General features: G+C 42.2%; 1 protein-coding gene across 2 annotated transcripts in view; it reads right to left on the bottom strand.

The window, feature by feature from the left end:
• Positions 1–359: 359 nt before the first annotated feature.
• The window catches only part of CLEC3B (C-type lectin domain family 3 member B), a 52238-nt gene continuing 31261 nt past the window's right edge, over positions 360–21336 (bottom strand). Inside the window, exons 2-3 of one of the 2 annotated variants that reach the window (XM_073630431.1) lie at positions 7904–8008; positions 360–1159 (exon numbers count right to left, since the gene is read on the bottom strand). In XM_073630431.1, the coding sequence (XP_073486532.1) occupies positions 759–1159; positions 7904–8008 (506 nt within the window). In that variant the 3' untranslated portion in view covers positions 360–758. The remainder of the gene's footprint in view (positions 1160–7903; positions 8009–21336) is intronic. The other variant, XM_073630433.1, reaches the window with a different exon arrangement.

The following is a 21336-nucleotide window of genomic DNA, read 5'->3' as shown; positions in this document are numbered from 1 at the left end:
TTGCACAGCCTTCTCCCTCCTTACATGTAATAGCCTTCTGAGAGTGTTTAAGTGCTGTCTGTGCTAGCTCAGCACCTCCACCCTCCTCTTTACCTCCTTACATACACTTCACCCTAAAAAACCCAAAGATCAACTCTGAGCCTGCTGGGGCTGCTGACATCACATCCAAGATGGTCTTTGGGGCTTTTGAATATCTACACAAGGGATGCTTTTTTAAGCAAATAACATATAATATATATTAAAAGCACATATAATCGAATGCATTTTTGTTGAAGTAAATGGTCTGGCGACAGTGTCTCAATAAAGGCCCATTTTGATCAAGGGACGTCATTTTGAAAACCACAAGTGAAAAACACTAATTTGTAATATGAAGATATAAATGAAAAATACTTTATTCGGTACAGTTAACATAGCATGTAATGTTAATTATTTCCTCTCATTAGGCCATGTGCAATACAGAATATGTAAATAAATACATGTGTCAGCAAGTTAAAGACTGGGTCTAAATAAAATATAGCAGTGACAATGACAAGTGTAGTTTTATTAAGCATGAAGTTTTACATTTTTTTTTTTTAGGTGACTGAGCTTATTGTCATTAGATTTTGCTACATAATCACTCTAAGCATGCTTGTAGATTAGGGACAAATATAACATTTTTCAGTTTTGGGTGGATGCTGGTAGTTTTAGCAACAGCCATCCAAAGCTGTCCATTATGGTTGGACTTACTTTTTAAAGTCATATAAGATAATAGAGAGATGTTAAACGATTGCAAACTGGCATACAAAAGGCAGTTCCGCTTTGCAATTTTTGTCAAGCCACTTGCCATCTGCAGTTGCAGACAATGCTGCACAGTTCTCCTGTTTGCCGCCATCAGGCTCAAAGGTTGTTCCGGTCTCCCAATTTTTAAAGGAAATTCGACTGCCAGTCATATCCACCCAAGAACCCTCAGTTGCCATGTCATTGATACCTATCCACGTTTCAGAGTTCATGCCTAAACTCTTGCGCACATAATCATTCAAAAAGTCATTCTCATCTTTGGCTTCTGGGGTACTCAGGGTTCCACCTTGTGCAATGCAGTCATCGCTGGCCTCGTGGTAGTTCTTTGGTTCAGAGACAGACAGTAAGCATTTGTTGAGTGTTTTTGTGCCCTTCAAACAGACTGAAGAAACATGTAATAAGTAACAGTGATCCATGAGTCTGAAATAATATCAAATGAGCTAGTGTACTTTATGGGTTGCCAGTTACGGTGTTAAGTGTGGATAACTGTAGGAATATTCATTCTAAGCTGACATACTAATCTAGAAATGTATTCTTGTCTTTCTACACCAGCAATGTTAGCAAAACAGCAATACAGTGATACCTCCGTTCACGAATGACTTAACAAAAATTTGCTTCGGTACGCAAACACCACTTCGGTTCAAGAACACGAGCCATGGCCATCTTCCCTGCTCTGACACGTTCATATTGAGAAGAGCAGTGCAAGATGAGAGTCTTAGGTGAACCAGTCCACTCAAATAGGGGTTTCTGGCCCCTGACTACCATGAGGGTGGGCTCACTTGATTGGGAACCACGGAAAAACAGTTCATATGAATTCTACAACTTTATTATGCCCTCAGGTGATCTTTTCCTGGATGCAAAGTGCTGTTTTCTGGCCCCTAGATAAAAAGTTCTGAATGGATTAACCTGATTTTCATTGAACCCTATGTGAAAATTTGCCTCGGTTCACAACTAATTCGGTTCGCGACCAGAGTCGTTTCACGAATTAAGTTCATGAATCAAGGTATCACTGTATATCATAAACTAAAATTATGTTTTGAAAACAGTAAATGTTATCTTAGAAAAGATTTGGAATTTATGGATGTCTTCAAATGTTTTGTTTGCAGCATCTCTGTGACTCCATTACTCTCTACTTAAGGGACGGTATAAGGAAGTCCCATTAAAATAAAGGGGCAAAAGGACCATACAAGACAAAAAGTGTCTACTAACTGATTTACAAGTAACAGAGTTTGGATTTTTGTACTGTAAGAGAGGTTACGGCACAGGCCCCTGTTGCTGTAGCTAAAAAACTTCTCGTTTCTGTTTATTTGATCAGTCTAGGTCACATATGAACTCTTTATGTAGCCAGATTTATCTGCTTACACTAAACAAATGTTGCACTACCCCCACAGGAGCCACTTGGTAATTTGGATTCTCTGTTCTGTGCCTCGACTCCAAGAACAACCTCAGCCCCTCTGACACACCTGGTTGAATGAAAGTTACTGCAAGCTCTTATAAGAACACGAGTATAGATACCTTTAACTTGGCTGTGAATTAGTACCAGGAAAGAGAAGACCAGTTTGTGGTAAATTAACTCAATGTATTGGTACAGGTTAGAATAAATGGTGGTTTGAGAAAATGAACACACAGAAGGTAGGTTCAGATACAGGTCGCTAGACAGTTTAATCACTATGCCAAGGTAACTTAGAATTGAGTTCTCTACCACTAGGCTGTGAATAACTCATGAATATGTTGTATGTTGCAATAAACGGTCAGCAATTAACTACAATGTGAGTACAATATGATTAGTCTAGAGTGCACTCTAGGAGAATGGCCAGGATATGGTGCAATGTCCCCTGAGAGGTACCTCTTAGCATAAGTAACAGGTAAAGGTCTCTGTGTAGCAGCTGTAAAGGGACAGTCATTAGTCCTAACACTTTAGCTGGCTAGCGCTGGGGCCCAGTTGTACCACTGGTGCACATGAGAATAGTCCCAGTCGAGCCTGCAGGCAGCAATAAAACTAATAGATGTAAATGAAACGTATGCACATCAAAAACAATAATAAGCTGCAAGCACACTGAGTGTGTGTAATAAATATTATGTATAAAATGTGCTGTGCTAAAAAAGTAAATTAATTTATAAATGTGTCAAATTTCATGTGTCTCCAAACAAATGAACTCTACTGACCAAAAATGCAGACAATGTGTAAAAATGGCAGTAAATACAAATGCAAAGTATAATCGATAAAAAGCAATCAATGTAAAGCAGTGCAATCAATATGCACAACCAATCAATACATGATTTTATTGACAAATTCCTTAGGCAAGCAATGCCTAAATGTTCCAATCAAATGATCAAAAAATAATAATATATAATACACTCGAAACACCCCTTGTTGATGCTCACACTATCGGCTTTCCACACCTGATAGAATATAAGCTATACAAAGTGTAACACAACCTTCCATGTCTCCAATGTAACCCTATAATAACTAAAATATTACACCTTACTTCTTTATGTACATATGTATGAATGTGCTATACAATACAATATTAACCAACAAAAAAAGAAAAAACAAAACAGTATAAATTCTGCTCATTTACATGTGACATAAAATACCATCATCGTGCTTTATCTCTTATAATATGCACTTTATTAAAATATTAAAGAATCACACTCACATATACATACCTTCCAACTGTTTGAGATGGAAACAGGGACACCTATAAGCAAAAGTATGTAGGAATAGGACATACCCCCTGCCATACCTCAGAAGAATTATACCCAAAAATGTATTAGTTAAATCCACAAGTGATTTTTTTTTTATTTTTTACTACTACTATTCCTTTATACTGACTTCTGAAATTTACAAATGCAGCAATTTAGTAATTGGTTGAAAGACATTTTGGGAGAAACTTTTTGAAAGATAAATAATGCATTTTATATACAACTATAAAGATCAGACCAAAATGAGGGACAAATGAGGAAGAAAGAGGGACAGAGCGACTTTCTTCCAAATCAGGGACAGTCCCTCAAAATCAGGGACAGTTGGGAGCTATGCATTTATAGTGCACTTAAATGCCACTGCACAAATAGGATCACTTTAAATTAGGAGTACATTGCCCCTCTAAGACCTGGGTATTGGCATCACTTCAGAAAACCACTCCACCCGGTTACTTCTGGGTTTGCGTGATGACGTCACTGGTTCTGCCCTGATGATGTCATGAGGATGAACCATGTAGGGCAGAGCTTCACTGATCAAGGAGAGAGAGTACCCACGAGTGAGCTGCCAGCTTCTGTTACCTTTCCCGCAGCTAAGGCTGTGTCTACGCTGATTTGAATTGTGAGGGAAGGTGGTGGCTTAGTACTTCTTTGTGCAGTTGCTCTGGCTCCTTAATGTGGGTGCAAATTATGCTTTTATTTATTAAAATTTGTTTTATGTCATACACTATGAGGCTTTCTGAGTTTAGCTTTGGTTTGAAGTGGAATCTTTTGTCACCTGCTATGAATACCTGCATATCCATCGGATACACACCTGTAGTAGCTATTTCAGATCCCAGATTGTTTTGAGGCTTCATTGGCCCTCTTAATAAGAGCCCAGTTTTAGGGTGAGCATACGCCCTTTCCGGATTCCTGATGGTGGTTCTGTGTGTGCCTTTCTGGATTAACATTTCCTTGGAATTTTAAATCCAACACTGGTCACAGATAAGTTTGCATGGATCAGGAGTGATCACAAACTTATATGGATTTAATGTTTTTTTTATTTACTGATGTTTATTGTTTTTTATTGATTGGTTGTGCACATCGATCACACTCTTTTATCCACCGTTCACGGACAACTGTACATGGCTCACGAGTGAATATGAATTTATATGTTCTTTATTTATGTTTATTGCAGTTTATTGATTGGTTGTGCATATTGATTGCACTGCTTTGCATCAATATTTTTTGTATTGATTGTACTATGCATTTGAATTGACTGCAGTTTTTACACGTTGTCTGCATTTTTGGTCAGTTTGCACCTTAACAGGGTTCATTTGTTTGGAGACACATTGATAAGTGAATTTTTTTTTTTTTTTTAACGTAGCCTGTTTAATACTGTACACAGTGTATACTAGTGTAGCGCTGGCAGATTTTTGATTAGGCGCTTATATGTAAATTTAGTTGGTCATTTGTTTTGTACATAGTTCAGAAGTTAATCTATGGCTAAATTAGCCTCTGTTCCAGCATTGGCTGTATTGCGTGCAGGTCCATACTGTTGCCTGTAGGTGCATTGTCACCATAGGTCAGTGTTGAAAAGCAACAAGATGAAGTGTATTGAGTGCTCTTCTTTCCCAGAGGTAACTCGGCAGAGGTGGTCCACTGCTATGCATTCTGGGAGAGAGTATTTAAGGGACAGACGCCATGTGCTAAGAATCAGTTCTACCTCGTGGCCCTCCAGGCCAGAGGTCTGCGTTGCTGCAGCCGTGCAAGTAGGCCCAGAAGCCTGTCTGGGGCCTACTACTACAGAGATGGTCCTGTGCTGTCTGTCCTGCGGGAAGAAGCTGGACAATTGAGAAGACCCAGGGGAGGACCCGTCTTTGGAGAGGACCGTGCGGAATGCTGGTGTCTCAAGAGGGGCCTGGTGACTCAATTGGAGGATGCATCTTAACCTAATCTACCACACAAGTACTGCCGGGTCAGCTTAAAGGTTCTGGTACTGTGTTGCTGTTCATCTAAATCTACTCCGTCCTGTGGCAGAGGATTGTACAGTTAAATTGTTCTTCTCAAGTCTGCGGCAGAGACTTTTTCTGTTCGTGCTATGCTCCGGCTGCTAGGTCAGTGAGAAAGACCTATCCGGGTGGGCAAAGATTTAGTCTTGGAATGAAGGTATATTCGTCCCCGAGATTTCAGTTCCTCAGTGATTCAAAGAAAAGGTATTTGAACTTTCCCGAAACTCTTCTTCTACCTCTTTCCTGCTACGTCTTCCAGTTATTTCCTATTAAAGCATTGGAAAAGTACTAAAGTGAGTGGTGCCTACATTGTCAGATACAAAGCTCAACATGGACTCTAAGTTCTGATATTGGTGAAACTACGGGTAAAGAGGTGACGGTAACAGCCCGATATAAATCAGAAGCTCCTTCGGGGGTTAGTGCTACACTAGATGACTATATGGTCAGTTCCTAAAGGGCTCAGTTTCTCTAGCAGCAGAATCTGAATCATACCTGCAGTAGTGGCTGGCCGCAGCTTCCCACAAAGCTGAACACTGACAATGCAGAAGCTGATATGTGGCATGACAGCTTTAGGGGGAGCTGAAATATATATGAATTCAACACTCTCAGAGGTGTCAGATTCCTATTAATTTTGTAAAACTTAAGAATAAAGGAAAAAAACTTTGGTGATAGTCTCTTTAATTACTTTTCCACAAGTGGGGTTTTCACAGACACATATAAACCTCAGAAGAATAATTTTTTAAAACTGAAACTCTTTCATTATTTAAAAAAAAATCTCCTATACTGACAAGCAGTTACACTCTCACAGGCAGAATCAATGAACTGCTAGAGCCCTCAACAGCACCCTGGTAGTTCACTGAGAAGTACAAGCTGACAGCCACAAAGGCTGTCAGTACTTGTAGTTTTCACATTCACAGAACACTGTGAATGAATAATGATGCTGGGCGGGCGGAGCCCCGCACGGGCCGCGTTTTCTTTTCTTTAGGAAAGCACTAGAGACAAGAATATGGGAAAGTATGGAACTACTACTGTGCAGCACTGGGGCTGCTGGTGTTACAGGCAGGCATGGTATAGAATACTAGTAAGAGACATTACGGGAACAGAGGGGTAATGATATGCATGAGGAACACAGAGGTGCTAATTCAGCCACCACATCCAAGGACTGGTAAGTTGCATTAAATTACATTTTTGCTTCTTGATTTAAGTACACTTTAAGTGGGAGTGCAGCTTTCTCCAGAAGCCATGACACAATGGCAGAAAGGGGCATGGTGTACTAGGAAGGAACTGCAGTCAATAAATAACTCATGATTTGTCACCTAACATTTCATGTGCACTGAGAGAGGTCTAGCTCCACTATGCCAACTAGGAGCTGTCATTGAGAAGCTATGTCATTTATCTAACATTAATGAATTATTATAAGACATTTCGTCAGTGGCGGCCGGTGGAAATTTTATTACAAACAGTATAGAGCCCCCCCTCCGGTCGGTCGGTTGGTAGCACTTACCCCATCATGGCAGCGTCCCCTGTTTGGTGTTCCCGTTCTCCTGCTCTCCAGGGCTCATCACATCGATGGCGGTGGCTTCCGTTTCCTCCCTCCTCGGCGGCCAATCGGGAGTCTTCTCTTTTCAGCCAATCAGAAAATGGGCCTCACACCCACTTCTGATTGGCCGGATTGAGGATCAGTGTTTCAACAGTGAATATTCATTCGCTGATGTAACACACCTGGGTGGGATCGGAGCGCATTCTCTGCGACCCCAACCCACCCAATTTTGAAGCCTATTAGAGCCTCTGGCTCTAATCAGGTGCTTAAAAAAATACTCGGCCACTGTAATTCATGCGCCCGGTGTCCTGAAAGGGGCCGGATGCATGAATAGGGGGTGGCCACGGTGGCCCTGGATAGGTTCATGCTATGCATGAATCTATCCATTGCATATAGGGGGTGGCATGGAGGGAGGGGGTGGCGCCCAGGCGGCCCTAATGGACGGGCCGCCACTGCAGTTCATTGACATTTTCCAATTTTTCAGCCCTGTATGTTAAAAATCCTAATTGACTCAGCACTTTAATATATGAATCTGAATGTATTCTATAATATTCTTGATCAAATAAAAATCTTTTTTTTTTTTTTTTACACTACACTTTTCAGTGCTTGTCATGGACTTAAACCAGATTCACAATGTGTATTGTGAGAGTGTAACATTATTTTTCTGTGGAGGATGCCCATCAGATTTATGCTTGTAGTGAGCAAAATTAAGTTTTGAATCTGCTCTGGGCACAGGTACACAATTAATTAGAGGGCAAGCCTAAAGTACCATTTAAAGGGTAAAGAAACACTGATCGTCGTATTTTGCTATTGAAAAGAAAGTCATTATTACAATGAGAGCAAACAGCACAGATTTCTTGGTTACTGATTTATAAATGGTTTGCACTTTACTTACTTGTCTGCAATGACTGTTGTTCCTTTAGGTGGTTTATCTCCTGCTTAAGGTCCTGGACCTCCTTCTTCAGCTCCTCATGCATTTTCAGGGTAACTACTACATCTGCTGAATAAGGCAGAAAAATGAGATTCCACTGTCAGCTGCTTAGTAACATACTGTCAATCATTTAGAGCAGTGTTTCTCAACCTTTTTTCAGTCAAGGCACCCTTTAAAATTATAGACAATCTCAAGGCACCCTTTACAATTATGGACAATCTCGAGATACCCCATTCTAAAATGAAAAAAAACTATTCTAATAGCTTTCACAATTCAGCAACATTCACACATAGGACACCCAATGTTGAAGGTGATTTATTCTTCCAAAGCAAATACACTTTTGCACACTGGTACTGACTAGTATTCCAATGTTTCTCTTCTCCATCAATTTCTCTCCATCAGTCAGATAATGTCGCCACAGTGCTGAGGGAGAGGAGCACAGGAGGGTCAAAGAAGGATGCTGTGGAGGCAACAGACATCTTCCTTATTTACTGATGAGTTGGTTGTTAGGATGCCAGTGTCTAGAAAGTTGTAATTGTGCATAATGAAAACCTGTGCCTTTGTGTAACTAAAAGGCAGGCTTGATCCACCTGCTGGCTTGTATACAATTTATAACCAATTTTTTGGCATTTTGCCAAGGCACCCCTAAAGACACCTCAAGGCACCCCAGGGTTCCAGGGCACCATGGTTGAAAAATGCTGATTTAGAGAAACAAAATTATCTCAAGGGGTATAATTCCTCTGAATCTCTGTAAAATGAAAAACCATACATCACTGTTCTATTAAAACATTGGCTTTTTAACCCCTGGTCATGCTGTCAAGTTCATCACTTTTGTGTCCTGTAAAAAGGAACTTCATCAAGATTTAAAAATGTAAAAGTCAGCAGCTACAAACACTGTTAGATCACAGCCAGCTCCCCACTGTGCAAGACTGCAAGGCTGGAGAACGGGATGAGAAGTGTCACCCTAGCAAGGCATGAATTGGAGAAGGGGGAGAGGGTACTGACAAAAAACGCTACTGACTCCACCACCCTCCCTCCAAAAAAACTCAGTTACAGGCTGTGGGAAGTAGAGAATTAGTGGTACTTAATTGTTTCAGTGAAGTTCTGCTTCAACCACTTCTTTTCGTACACCTGCAGTATACCCCTTAAAGACCAGAGAAATTTTTATTTTTCCGCTATGGGCCTACTGATTTGATAATAACTTTGGCATTACTTAAAGTGGTATTAAACCTAAAAACAAAATTGTATCAATTTGCAACTCACAAGTTCGTAGATGTGGTGGCTGCATTTGTTTCCTTTTTTTAGGCTTTTTCTTTATTTTTACCTGGCAATCCATCTAATAAGTCTGTTTTCTTAAACTTTCTTTAGTAACCTTCTTTACTACTTCACCCAGAATACAAACACCCTAATACAGGAAGTGTCAGAGCACCAGGTGTTTTAAGGGGAAAAAAGGCTTAAAAAATCCCCACTAACACAGCCACCACGTTTGAAGAATTGGTAAGCTGCAACATATTACATTTTTGTTTTTGGGTTTAATATTGCTTTAATATAAAGATATGTGTATACAGTATCTCACAAAAGTGAGTACACCCCTCACATTTTAGTAAATATTTTATTATGTGACAACACTGAAGAAATTACACTTTGCTACAGTGTAAAGTAGTGAGAGTGTTACAAAATAACTCAACACACAGCCATTAATGTCTAAACCACTGGCAACAAAATTGAGTACACCCCTAAGTGGAGATGTCCAAATTGGGCCCAAAGTGTCAACATTTTGTGTGGCCAACATTATTTGCCAGCACTGCCTTAATCCTCTTGGGCATGGAGTTCACCAGAGCTTCACAGGTTGCCACTGGAGTCCTTTTCCACTGCTCCATGATAACATCACGAAGCTGGTGGATGTTAGAGGCCTTGCACTCCTCCACCTTCCACTTGAGGACGCCCCACAGATGCTCAATAGGGTTTAGTTCTAGAGACATGCTTGATCTGTCCATCACCTTTACCCTCAGCTTCTGTTTCCAGTAATCCATGTCCTTTGTCTGCTTGTCTTCAGCAAACTGTTTGCGGGCTTTCTTGTGCATCATCTTTAGAAGAGGCTTCCTTCTGGGACAACCATGCAGACCAATTTAATGCAGTGTGCAGCGTATGGTCTGAGCTCAGGCTGACCCCCCACTCCTTCAACCTCTGCAGTAATGCTGTCAGCACTCATACGTCTATTTCCCAAAGGCAACCTCTGGATATGACGCTGAGCGTGTGCACTCAACTTCTTTGGTCGACCATGGCAAGGCCTGTTCTGAGTGGAACCTGTCCTGTTAAACAGCTGTATGGTCTTGGCCACCATTCAGCTCAGTTTCAGTGTCTTGGCAATCTTCTTATAGCCTAGGCCATCTTTATGTAGAGCAACAATAGTTTTTTTCAGATTCTCAGAGAGTTCTTTGCCATGAGGTGCCATGTTGAACTTCCAGTGACCAGTATGAGAGAATGAGAGCGATAACACAACATTAAACACACCTGCTCCCCATTCACACCTGAGACCTTGTAACACTAACAAGTCACATGACAGCGGGGAGGGAAAATGTCTAATTGGGCCCAATTTGGACATTTTCACTAAGGGGTGTACTCACTTTTGTTGCCAGTGGTTTAGACATTAATAGCTGTGTGTTTAGTTATTTTGAGGGGACAGCAAATGTACACTGTTAAACAAGCTGTACACTCACTACTTTACATTGTAGCAAAGTGTAATTTCTTCAGTGTTGTCACATAAAAAGATATAAAATATTTACAAAAATGTGAGGGGTATACTTACTTTTGTGAGATACTTTTTATATCATATATACAGTTGTGCTCATAAGTTTACATACCTTGGCAGAATTTATGATTTTCTTGGCCATTTTTCAGAGAATATGAATGATAACACAAAAAAATGTCTTTTATTTATGGTTAGTGTTTGGCTGAAGCCATTTCTTATCAATAACTGTGTTTACTCTTTTTAAATCATAATGATAACAGAAACTACCCAAATGACCCTGTTTACATACCTTGGCGATTTTGGCCTGATAACATGCACACAAGTTGACACAAAGGCGTTTGAATGGCTATTAAAGATTACCATCCTAATTAGTGTTTGTGTATAAAAGGACAGTGAGTTTCTGGACTTCTGACAGACCCTTGCATCTTTGGGGGGCTACCCCAAAGCACCCTCCCCATGTTGAGGGCATGTAGCCTGTTATGGTTCAGGAGGGGGGGCGCTCTCTCGCCCCCCCCCCCTCTTTCCCTGCAGCCTGCCAAGTTGCGTGCTCTTTTTTTTTTTTTTTGGTGCGGGGTTCCCTCTAATATCCTTACCAGACCTGAAGGGTCTGGTATGGAATTTGGGGGGACCCCCACGCAATTTTTTTTTTAAATTTTGGTTCGGGGTTCCTCTTAATATTCATACCTGACCCAAAGGGCCTGGTAATGGACTTTGGGGGAATCCCATGCCGTTTTTTTCAATGAGTTTTATGTGTATTGCCGGGACCAACAATTCATTATAGCCGCGAGTACTTTTAAATGACTCTTTTTCCTTTAGAAATGTAATTTTGTGCAGGGACTGTTGTAAACACGGGAAACATGCGCCACTTTACAGGAAAACTATAGACACCCCCCAGGTACGAAATTTAAAGGAATATTTCACTTTTATTGTTTCACTTTAAGCATTATTAAAATCACTGCTCCCGAAAAAACGGCCATTTTTAAAACTTTTTTTTGCATTGATACATGTTCCCTGGGGCAGGATCCAGGTGCCCAAACACTTTTTATGACAATACCATGCAAATAAGCCTTTAAAATTAGCACTTTTGATTTCTCCCATAGACTTTTAAAGGGTGTTCCGCGGCTTTCGAATTTTCCGCGAACACCCCAAATTGTTCGCTATTCAGCGAACACCCGATGTTCGAGTCGAACATACGTTCAACTCGAACATCGGGCTCGTCCCTTCTCCTGACCTCAATATCATTGAGCCACTCTGGGGAGATCTCAAACGTGCAGTTCATGCAAGACAGCCCAATAATTTACAGGAACTGGAGGCTTTTTGCCAAGAGGAATGGGCAGCTTTACCATCTGAGAAGACAAAGAGCCTCATCCACAAATACCACAAAAGACTTTAAGCTGTCGCTAATGTTAAATTGATCAGGGTCATTTTGGGTAGTTTCTGTTGTCATTATGATTTAAAAAGAGTAAACTCAGTTGATTGATAATAAATGGCTTCAGAGAAATGCTAACCATGAGTGAAAGAAAAGTTTTTGTGTTATCATTCATATTCTCTGAAAAATGGCCAAGAAATCATAAATTCTGCCTCCAAACTTACTCATCCGTGTCTTTATGGACCTTGCTTTGTGCACTTGTGCACAGTCATGTTGGAACAGGAATGGGCCATTCCCAAACTGTTCCCACAAAATTGGGAGCATGAAATTGTCCAAAATGTCTTGCTATGCTGACGCCTTAAGAGTTCCCTTCACTGGAACTAAGGGGCCAAGCCCAATCCCTGAAAAACAATCCCACACCATAATCCTCCCTCCACCAAATGATTTGGACCAGTGCACAAAGTAAGGTTCTCTGCAGCCTCAGCTGCACTGAACAGTGAATGAATGGGAAGTGCTCTGAGGCTTCCTGTTCATTCACAAACGGAAGCATAGTAAACATAGTTTACTATGATTCAGTGATGAATGGACACAGAAGCAATCGGTTCCGATGGGAAAGGAGAAAAGGGAACCTGGCAGTGCTGCAGGGGGGCCACAAGAATCGGAAATAAGGCAGCACAGCTGGCCCTCCTGCTGGGCAGGTGCCTTAACCTCCCTTTTAAACTGGTATGGCTTGGTACAGGAGGGCTGGCTGTACTGCCTTATCAGTGGCCCTGACCGTGGCAGCTGCAGATCAAGTAGTGGCTAAGATGGTAGCTTCCTTGGCTGTAATGAATAGGGGGTCTGCTTTAAATAGGAAAAAAAAATACTGGTTGGATTGCTTTAACTGACATCATATGCAGATCAAAGATCGCATATATTCGGTAGATCGACTTCTGTACAACCTCCCTGCCCATATGTAGATCGAAATTAGGCCGGCCCCTGCTGATACAAGGAAGACAAGCTTTACTGTTGGCAGCTATACTGTAGCCAGCCTGAACTCTGATTGCTAATGTTAAGTGGGTTTGTTGTGTTTTACCTAATCCCAGGACATTGTTTGCTTCTACTTACTATTATAAAGTGCTTTCCAGTAGATAGGGTGAGAAAATTACAATAGTGTAGGTTCTGAATATTTTTTCACACTGGCCTACCACTGAGGGATTTATGCCAGTGGTGTGGGCTGGGGAAGGGAATACATATATGCAAGACCTTTTAGAGTTGTCCTTCCAAGCTTTGCCTGGAGAGTGTGTGTGTGTAGGGCAGTGGTCATAGTCATGTCCTCAGGGCCCACTAATAGGCCAGGTTTGTAAGATAACTGAAATACATCACAGGTGATATTATTTGCTGCTCAGTGATTGCACTATTCTAGTCTGCATCTCCCCAAGGTAATACATAAAACCTGGCCTGTTAGTGGGCCCTGAGGACAGGGTTGATGACCACTGGTGTAGGGGATCTAGTCCTTAGCACCTTAGGCCTTGCCTGGGTTGGATGTACTTTTAGAGGGTCCAGTCTAGCCCACTCAGACCTACTGCCCGGGGAGGGTGTGAGAGTAGAGTGTCCATGCTTTTTAGGCAGCCATATTTGGATATCCACTGTGATGTACAGATCCCTCCTAATGCCTGATCCTAATGGTATATTGATATCCTTTTGACTGGTACTTATATGAAGCCAGACATGGCTAGGCTATTTACTAATTAGGTGACTTCTGAAGGCAATTAGTTCCACTGGATTTTAGTTAGGGGTATCAGAGTAAAGGGGGCTGAATACAATGCCACACTTTTCAGGTATTTATATTGTAACGCTGGTAGATTTATGATCTACCATCTGATAGGTAAATTTAGTGAATTGCTCGTATAGGAAGTTATATTTGCCTCTGTTCCAGCTTGGCTGACGTTGCGTGTGGTTCTAAATTGTGCCGGTGGGTGTCGTTGTCACCATCGGCGGATGTTGGAAAAGCAACGTGTTGAAGCAGATGAGTGCTCCTTTGTCCCGGAGACAACTAGGTCGAGGTGGTCATCCAAGTTGCATTCTGGGAGAGGGTATTTATGGGAGAGACGCCATGTTTAGGGGTTAGTTTTCAGCCACCTGCTGGCCCTCCTGGCCGACAGGTATGTGTTAGACTACCACCTCGTGGTCCTCCGTTCCGGAGGCCTGCGTCGCTGCAGCGCGTGGTTGGGCCCAGAAGCCTGTCTGGGGCCTACCACAGCAGCCGAGGAATGGTCTTGAGCTGTCTATCCAGAGTGAAGAAGCTGGACAACCGAGGAGATCCCAGGGGAGGACCCGTCATGGAAGGATCATGCAGAGTGCTGGTCTGGAGAGGGGCCTGGTGACTCGGTTGGAGGACGTATCCTAAAGTAATCCTACCGCATAGTACTGCCGGGTTGGCTTAGAGGTCCAAGTACTGTGTCTGATATTCATCGCGAACCAATACATCCTGTGGCAGAGGATCGTACGGGTTAATTTCAAGCAAGTCTGTGGCAGAGACTTTTGTTCGTGCTACGTACTGGCTGGCAAGTGAGAGAGGCCTATCCAGGCGAGCAAAGATCGTGTTCCACAAGAAGGGGATTGCATTCAATTACAGTATTCAACTTTAAAGGATGTTCTAAAGAAACCTAAAGAAAGGTATTTGAGCTTCCCTGCAGTTTTCCTCCTGCCTCTTTCCTGCTCCTTCCTTCGATACTTGGTTCAATAAAGCATTGAAAACGTGTGGAAAATTTCAAGGGGTATGAATACTTTTTCAAGGCATTGTATATTCGAAAAATTGGTAATGCAGGGGCTGCTGCACCCTTCTTGTGTTCTTTCAAACAGAAAAACTTTGACAGGGTGGCTATCTATCATTCGGTCGCCAATGATGGGTTAGTGAGCATTTTTGAGGCAGTTGTTGGCCGCATTATGGGTTGAAAGTCTAGGAGGCCCAAAAAAATCCACAAGCAGTTTTGGTGGTGAATGCATGGCGAACCTGTATTTATCTTGAGTACTCAATCATGTGCAAGATAATTTAAAAGTGGATTTTTGCTAGCATATAATAGGTTGATTGAAATGAACACTGCTTCATTGTATTTACTAAGCTCAGGGAACATCTCATTTGCAAAGTAAACATCCACTTTGCAAAGTAATGTGTCTCTAAGCCTTTAGTAAATCAATACAAACACCTCAAGGACCTCTACATTGAATAGTCTTGTTTGGAGAGGCTGAGGGTCTTGGGATTTGTTAAGAAAAAAACAATCCCCTCTGGGTGATCAATGTACATTGCAAATAATTTAACAAACTTTGTTGCAGTCTTACCTGTTTCTGATCTGAAGGAATAGCTATTTGTTAGATCATGTCTTGTGCAGGACTGAATCTGAATAGGAATGACTTTTTCATTTTTGATCAGTGGATAAATTTGCAGGGCTCTAATGAGGCAGGGTCTGCATTGCTTTAGAAGTGTTTAACCGTTCCAAAGCATCTCAACAAAATTTAAAATTTTGTTGCAGAGGATGGCTAAATCTGACTTAAAGTGCAGACTTCTGGGAAAATCAGTGAGCCAATCACACAAGCAGAAAATGACACCTCTGGGGACATTCTGTACATTGTGTACAGAATGCCTCCAGGTTTCCATATTCCATTGAATTTTACAGAAAATTACAGTTCTGCAGACTGAACAGAAAATACTTTTTTAATAACAATATATTGGAATATGGAGTGTGTCCCAATTGTATATGCTATATTATTATTTTTTAAATGTGATCATTTTCTCGCGAAAATTGAGTTACTATTTAATAAGACTGAAACCAAAATTTGATATGATTGCTATGAATTAATGAATGTTGCACATCATCAGTCTTAGCATTGTTGAATAAGCCAATAAATCTTCTTAATTATGAGATTTTTAATATAGCATTTTTTCATAAATGTCATCTTTTTTATTGTCATTTCACTATATAATATTGATTTGATGGCAAGTGAATTTGATATATTTGTACCACATTATACATAAAACTTTTACCATGTAGGAACGGGGATATCATAGAACGCAATTTACCTACCATGCTATCATGCCAGAAGCCTTATCTTCAAATCTGATGAAAAACTGACTGCGTTTTTACAGGGTCAATTTTATTTTAGTTTTTCTTTTTTTTTATGTTTTTGTTTCACTTTCTACTGCAGGGGTAGGCAACCCCCGGCACGCGAAGCCTCTTTTGCCAGCACTCGACTCCCTCCCCATCAGCAGAGCAGCGCAGGGAAGTGTCAGTGAGACACTAATACATTCCAATTTCAGAAATCCCTGCGCCACACCTACACTTAGGGGGAGGCACTGCGCCCCCACACATTGTAAAAGATGGAAAACATTGTTTGGTTCTCTAACTTTGCTGTAGCTTCGATCGGCAGCTTTCTTGATGGGGAAGAGATTGGGTGCAGTTCTGCTGGGGGAGGGGTGGTGGTCACTGTTTCCAGGAGGAGGAGTACTATCATTGGCCACTGCTAAAGCCGATCACAGTTCTGCTAGTCCCGCCCACCATCTGGAGGAAGATGACTCGCTTGGTTGCCACTACCAATCTCAGAAAGCGGGGATTTCACTGTGATTGAGAAAACCACTGTAACAATAACTCAGAGTGGAGCTGCTGGTTTATTATTGGGCCTGTCCTCTATTCTCGTCACCCCTCTTAAGTTGTTCAATCCCCTTGACACAGCTGTAGTGCAGTGTTGTAATAATATTAGTACCAACTTTAACCCACAATATAAACTTATATTTATATTTACCTCTACCTGGGTGCTTGTAGCTCCACCTGCAGGAGAAATAACAACACTGCACACAAACTTCTGTAATAACCAAGATAACTTCTTTGTTTGAATAAATGATATATTTATATAAAGAAGTATTACAGTGACTACACTATCACACCAACGTAGTGCAACAGTATAGTAGACAACTATGACAATCTTGGTAACAAACACAAATATACCTAAATATTTATATATATATCTGTCCCAGGGAGCTCCCCCTGCTCTAAACCGTAAAGTCACTACCCTTTGTAACTAGATGCAGGGCCCTGCAATAAAAGAGATAGTCTTGATGTCTTCAATCTTCGCTAGCTACAAATTTGTAATTGTAATCCACAGAGGGTTCTTCTTGAGCGTTGCGCAGTGTAAGGTAATACACTAAGACAATTATAGTCCAGAAGATTTCTTAAGTGTTCTTATACGAAGAAGACAAACATTTAGTATCAGTTCTTGAATACTGAAATCTATGCAAATGTAATGTACTCCAACTTAACTTGTTCCGTGGGACTATCAGTCCCAGCAATGCTCTGTAACCGTCCTAAGTGTGTTTAATATTAAACAAAGTTCCGGGTGTTAACCCTCTCACCACACGGGATCCGGGCAGATGGATGTCTCAGTTTCATCAGTTCTCAGTCCGTATGGAGCCACCACCACGCCGTCACACTGTTCCGTTTACTAACGACCAGGAGTCCTCGGTTACCTCCCCCATGGGTCTCCGTAACAATCACTTCTGCTGCTTCAGCACACTGTGATACGATGGCAGGATCCTTGCCACTGCTCCGCTCCTTCACAAGGTAGGCCGCAACCCTGTGGGACACAGACACACTCACAGAGTCCTGCTGGAAGGCCACGCGTCTTAGGAACAAGAGAGCTAAGATGGCTGCTCCCAGCCCTTTTGTATCCTCCCACAATGCATTACAGTTCTTCTCTTGTCCAGGAGCATTGTGGGTAGGTCATAGTTAATGTTCAGAAGTAAACAATCAATCACTTCCATGTCACTTCTCTTAATCATGAAACATAAAAGTGTTGTACCTTTTCAATTGTCCACTAGATGGCACTAGATCAACTTATATTCTTTTATAACATACAGATGACTAAAAACAAAAGTTGTCAGCGCTACATATTCCCCCTGCTTTGAATCTTTGGTCCCCAAAGATATGCAAGACCTTGTTTCTAATACACATCTTAGCCTCTAAACGAGTGCACAGGACCAACACAGGAGCCTCCCACCAATTTTCAGGTGTTGGAAAGCTATTCTGTGTACCCACAACTGACACCTTAGTATCAGATACAGATGTGTCAAGGGGTGAAACAGGGCTCTCATTGTCCAGACTGACTGAGGAGGGACTAGGCTCATCGACATTCCTTTTACTAGTAACCTTTGTTACTTCAGAACACTCGCCCAATGTATCATATGTCAGTCTTTTGGGTGGACGAATGCTCCTCTTTCCCCTTTGCTCTTTTGGTGTGTCCTCTATTTCTGAATGAACACTGTTTTCTTCTACTTCCGAGGGAGATAAACATGTTTCAGCTCTTTCAGACAATGGTATAAACTCTGGAGTGTCTGGCCTGAGGGCCTCACTACCCTCCTCGGTTATTGGGGATGAAACACTCTTTTCAGCTTCAGGTATCTCAGATGACCACAACCAGCTAATGTCCATGTCTCTCTCCTCACTATCTTCAGTTGTTAAAGTCCCAGACTGAGACCTAGTTACAGGCCTTTGTGCAACCTCTGATGTAGATGATAACTCCTCCTCTGGGACTATCCTGACTGCATCAGTAAGGGGCAGAAGGTGATTCCGATGCCAAGTCTTAATTGGTCCAGCACTTCCTTCTGGTCTGATTTCAAAGACTGAAAGTCCTGGGAGCTGTTTACATACAATGTATGGCTGTGACCTCCAGCGATTTGCCAGCTTGTGCTTCCCAGGAATACCCAAATTCCTAATAGAAATCGGTCACCAGGTTGTATATCTTAAATCCTTACTTTGAGGTCAAAGTTCCTCTTATTTCTATTCCCTCTGTTGTTTGACATAGTCCGAGCCTTCTCATAAGCAATTTTCAGACTCTCTCGCAGCCTGTTTGTATAACCTCGATGAGAGGTCTCTGAGGTGTGGTCCAGAGAAGTTCCGAAAGCCAAGTCCACTGGTAGTCTAGCCTCTCGCCCAAACATCAGCCGATAAGGTGAATATCCTGTGACGCCACTCTTGGTGCTGTTATATGCATGTACTAAAGCGGCAATATGCTTACTCCAGTTGGGCTTTTGCTCAGAGGTCAGTGTTCCCAACATATTGAGAAGAGTTCTATTAAACCTCTCCGGCTGAGGGTCTCCTTGTGGATGATAGGGTGTAGTTCTAGACTTCTGAATCCCTAACAGATCCAATAATCTCCTGATGAACGTACTCTCGAAGTCTCTTCCCTGATCTGAGTGAATCCTCTGTGGTAGGCCACAATGGACGAAGAACTTTTTCACTAGTGTCTTTGCTACTGTGACTGCCTTCTGATCTTTCCTAGAGAAAGCTTGAGCATATCTGGTAAAATGGTTTGTGACTACCAGAATATTTTCTTGCCCACTCAAGTCAGATTCTAGACAGAGAAAATCTATGCAAACTAGATCCATGGGACCTTGGCTTGATAAATGACCCATGGGAGCTGCCCGTTGCGGCAAAGTCTTTCTCTGGATACATCTATGGCAGGAATGGCAGTAACTCTCCACCTCTTTCCTCATGTAAGGCCAATAGAATCTATCCCTTATCAATTGAAGAGTTCTTTCTGCCCCCAGATGTCCATGACAATCATGCAGAGCGATTAACACTGTCTCTCTGTGTTTCTCTGCCAGAAACAGTTGCCACTTCTCCTCTAGATCTTCAGAGGGGCCCCTTCCGTAGACCACCCCTTGTTGCAACTGAAACCGACTCCACTCTTTATGTAAGAACAGAGCTTCTTTCAGAGCACTTTTCAAAAGTAGATCAGGGTGCTGACTCTCCAGAGCTTCCATTATCAAGCTGCAGAGTGGATCCCCCTGTTCGTCTATCCTAAGGTCTTTTCTCGATAATTTAGGTAGACCTTCTGCTGCAATCTGAGAGACATTACAGTAATACCTAGGTACCCCTGCTGTAGTCACTCCAATCTCTTCAGCTCTGGCTCCACCTTTCTCCTGCTTTTCTGCTCCTTCACAAAGGGCTCTTACCCCTTCGGGGGCAAGCTGAGTCCAATCCTCTTGGAAGTTCAGGGGACTGTGAGGTCTATTGGATAGCGCATCTGCATCTTTATTGCCCACTCCTGGTCTGTATTTCAAACTGAAGGAGAATGTTGAAAGAGCAGCCAACCACCTATGGCCTGTGGCATCCAACTTCGCAGTGGTAAGCAAGTATGTGAGGGGGTTGTTATCCATTTTAACTACAAACTCTGCACCATACAGGTAATCTCTCAACTTGTCTACCACGACCCACTTCAAGGCCAGGAACTTAAGCTTATGAGTAGGGTAATTCTTCTCGGCGGGAGACAAGCTCCAGCTCACATAAGCAATGGGCCTTAAATGTCTATCATGATCTTGGTAGAGTACTCCACCTAGCCCATCTCAGCTAGCATCCACGTGCAGTTCATAGGGCTTGGTAGGATCCGCATAAGCTAGCACTGGAGCAGTGATAAGGCTCCACTTCAATTGTCTGAATGTCTCCTCACACTGCGGAGTCCACTGATCCAGGATAGACTCCTTTTTCCTCCGAGGCCCTTCCTTTCACCTCCCAGGTTCCTCCGAATCCACATCAGCCACTTCCTGATTCTTCAGTAGCTCTGTGAGTGGGTGGGCTATCTTCGCAAACCCCTCCACAAACCTCCGATAGTAGGAGCAGAATCCTAGGAATGATCTGAGCTTCTCAGGGTCAGTTGCTATCCCTTCTTCAGACACAATGTGCTCCAAATAGTTCACCGAAGATTGATAGAACTGACATTTCTCCATTGAAAGTTTCAAGCCCTCATTATGTAATCTCTTCAGAACCTTTTCCAGTCGCTCTTCATGCTCTTCAAGAGTTCGGCCAAAGACTATGATATTGTCTAAGTATACTAAGACCTCAATCAAGTTCATGTCGCCTACTGTCTTCTCCATAAGCCGCTGGAAAGTTGCTGGGGCCCCAGACAAACCTTGTGGCATCTGGTTAAACTCATAAAATCCCACGGGGGTAATGAAAGCAGTCTTCTCCCTGTCCTCAGGACTCATTGGGATCTGATAATAACCACTCTTCAAATCTAATACACTGAACCACTTTGCCCCTGACAGGCTCTGTAGGGCATCTTCTATACGAGGGGTAGTGTATTGATCGGGAATGGTCCGTCGGTTCAGGGTCCTATAGTCGATACACAGCCGTAGTGACCCATTTTTCTTCCTCACTATCACTATAGGGGAGGCGTATGGACTCCTGGACTCCCTGATAATCCCAGTCCTTTTCAGCTCAGCCAGCTGTTCCCGAAGGTCTTCAA

This window comes from Aquarana catesbeiana, linkage group LG05 (assembly GCF_042186555.1).
Source record: "Aquarana catesbeiana isolate 2022-GZ linkage group LG05, ASM4218655v1, whole genome shotgun sequence".
Lineage (NCBI taxonomy): Eukaryota > Metazoa > Chordata > Amphibia > Anura > Ranidae > Aquarana > Aquarana catesbeiana.
This window is presented reverse-complemented; position numbering and strand designations above follow the sequence as displayed.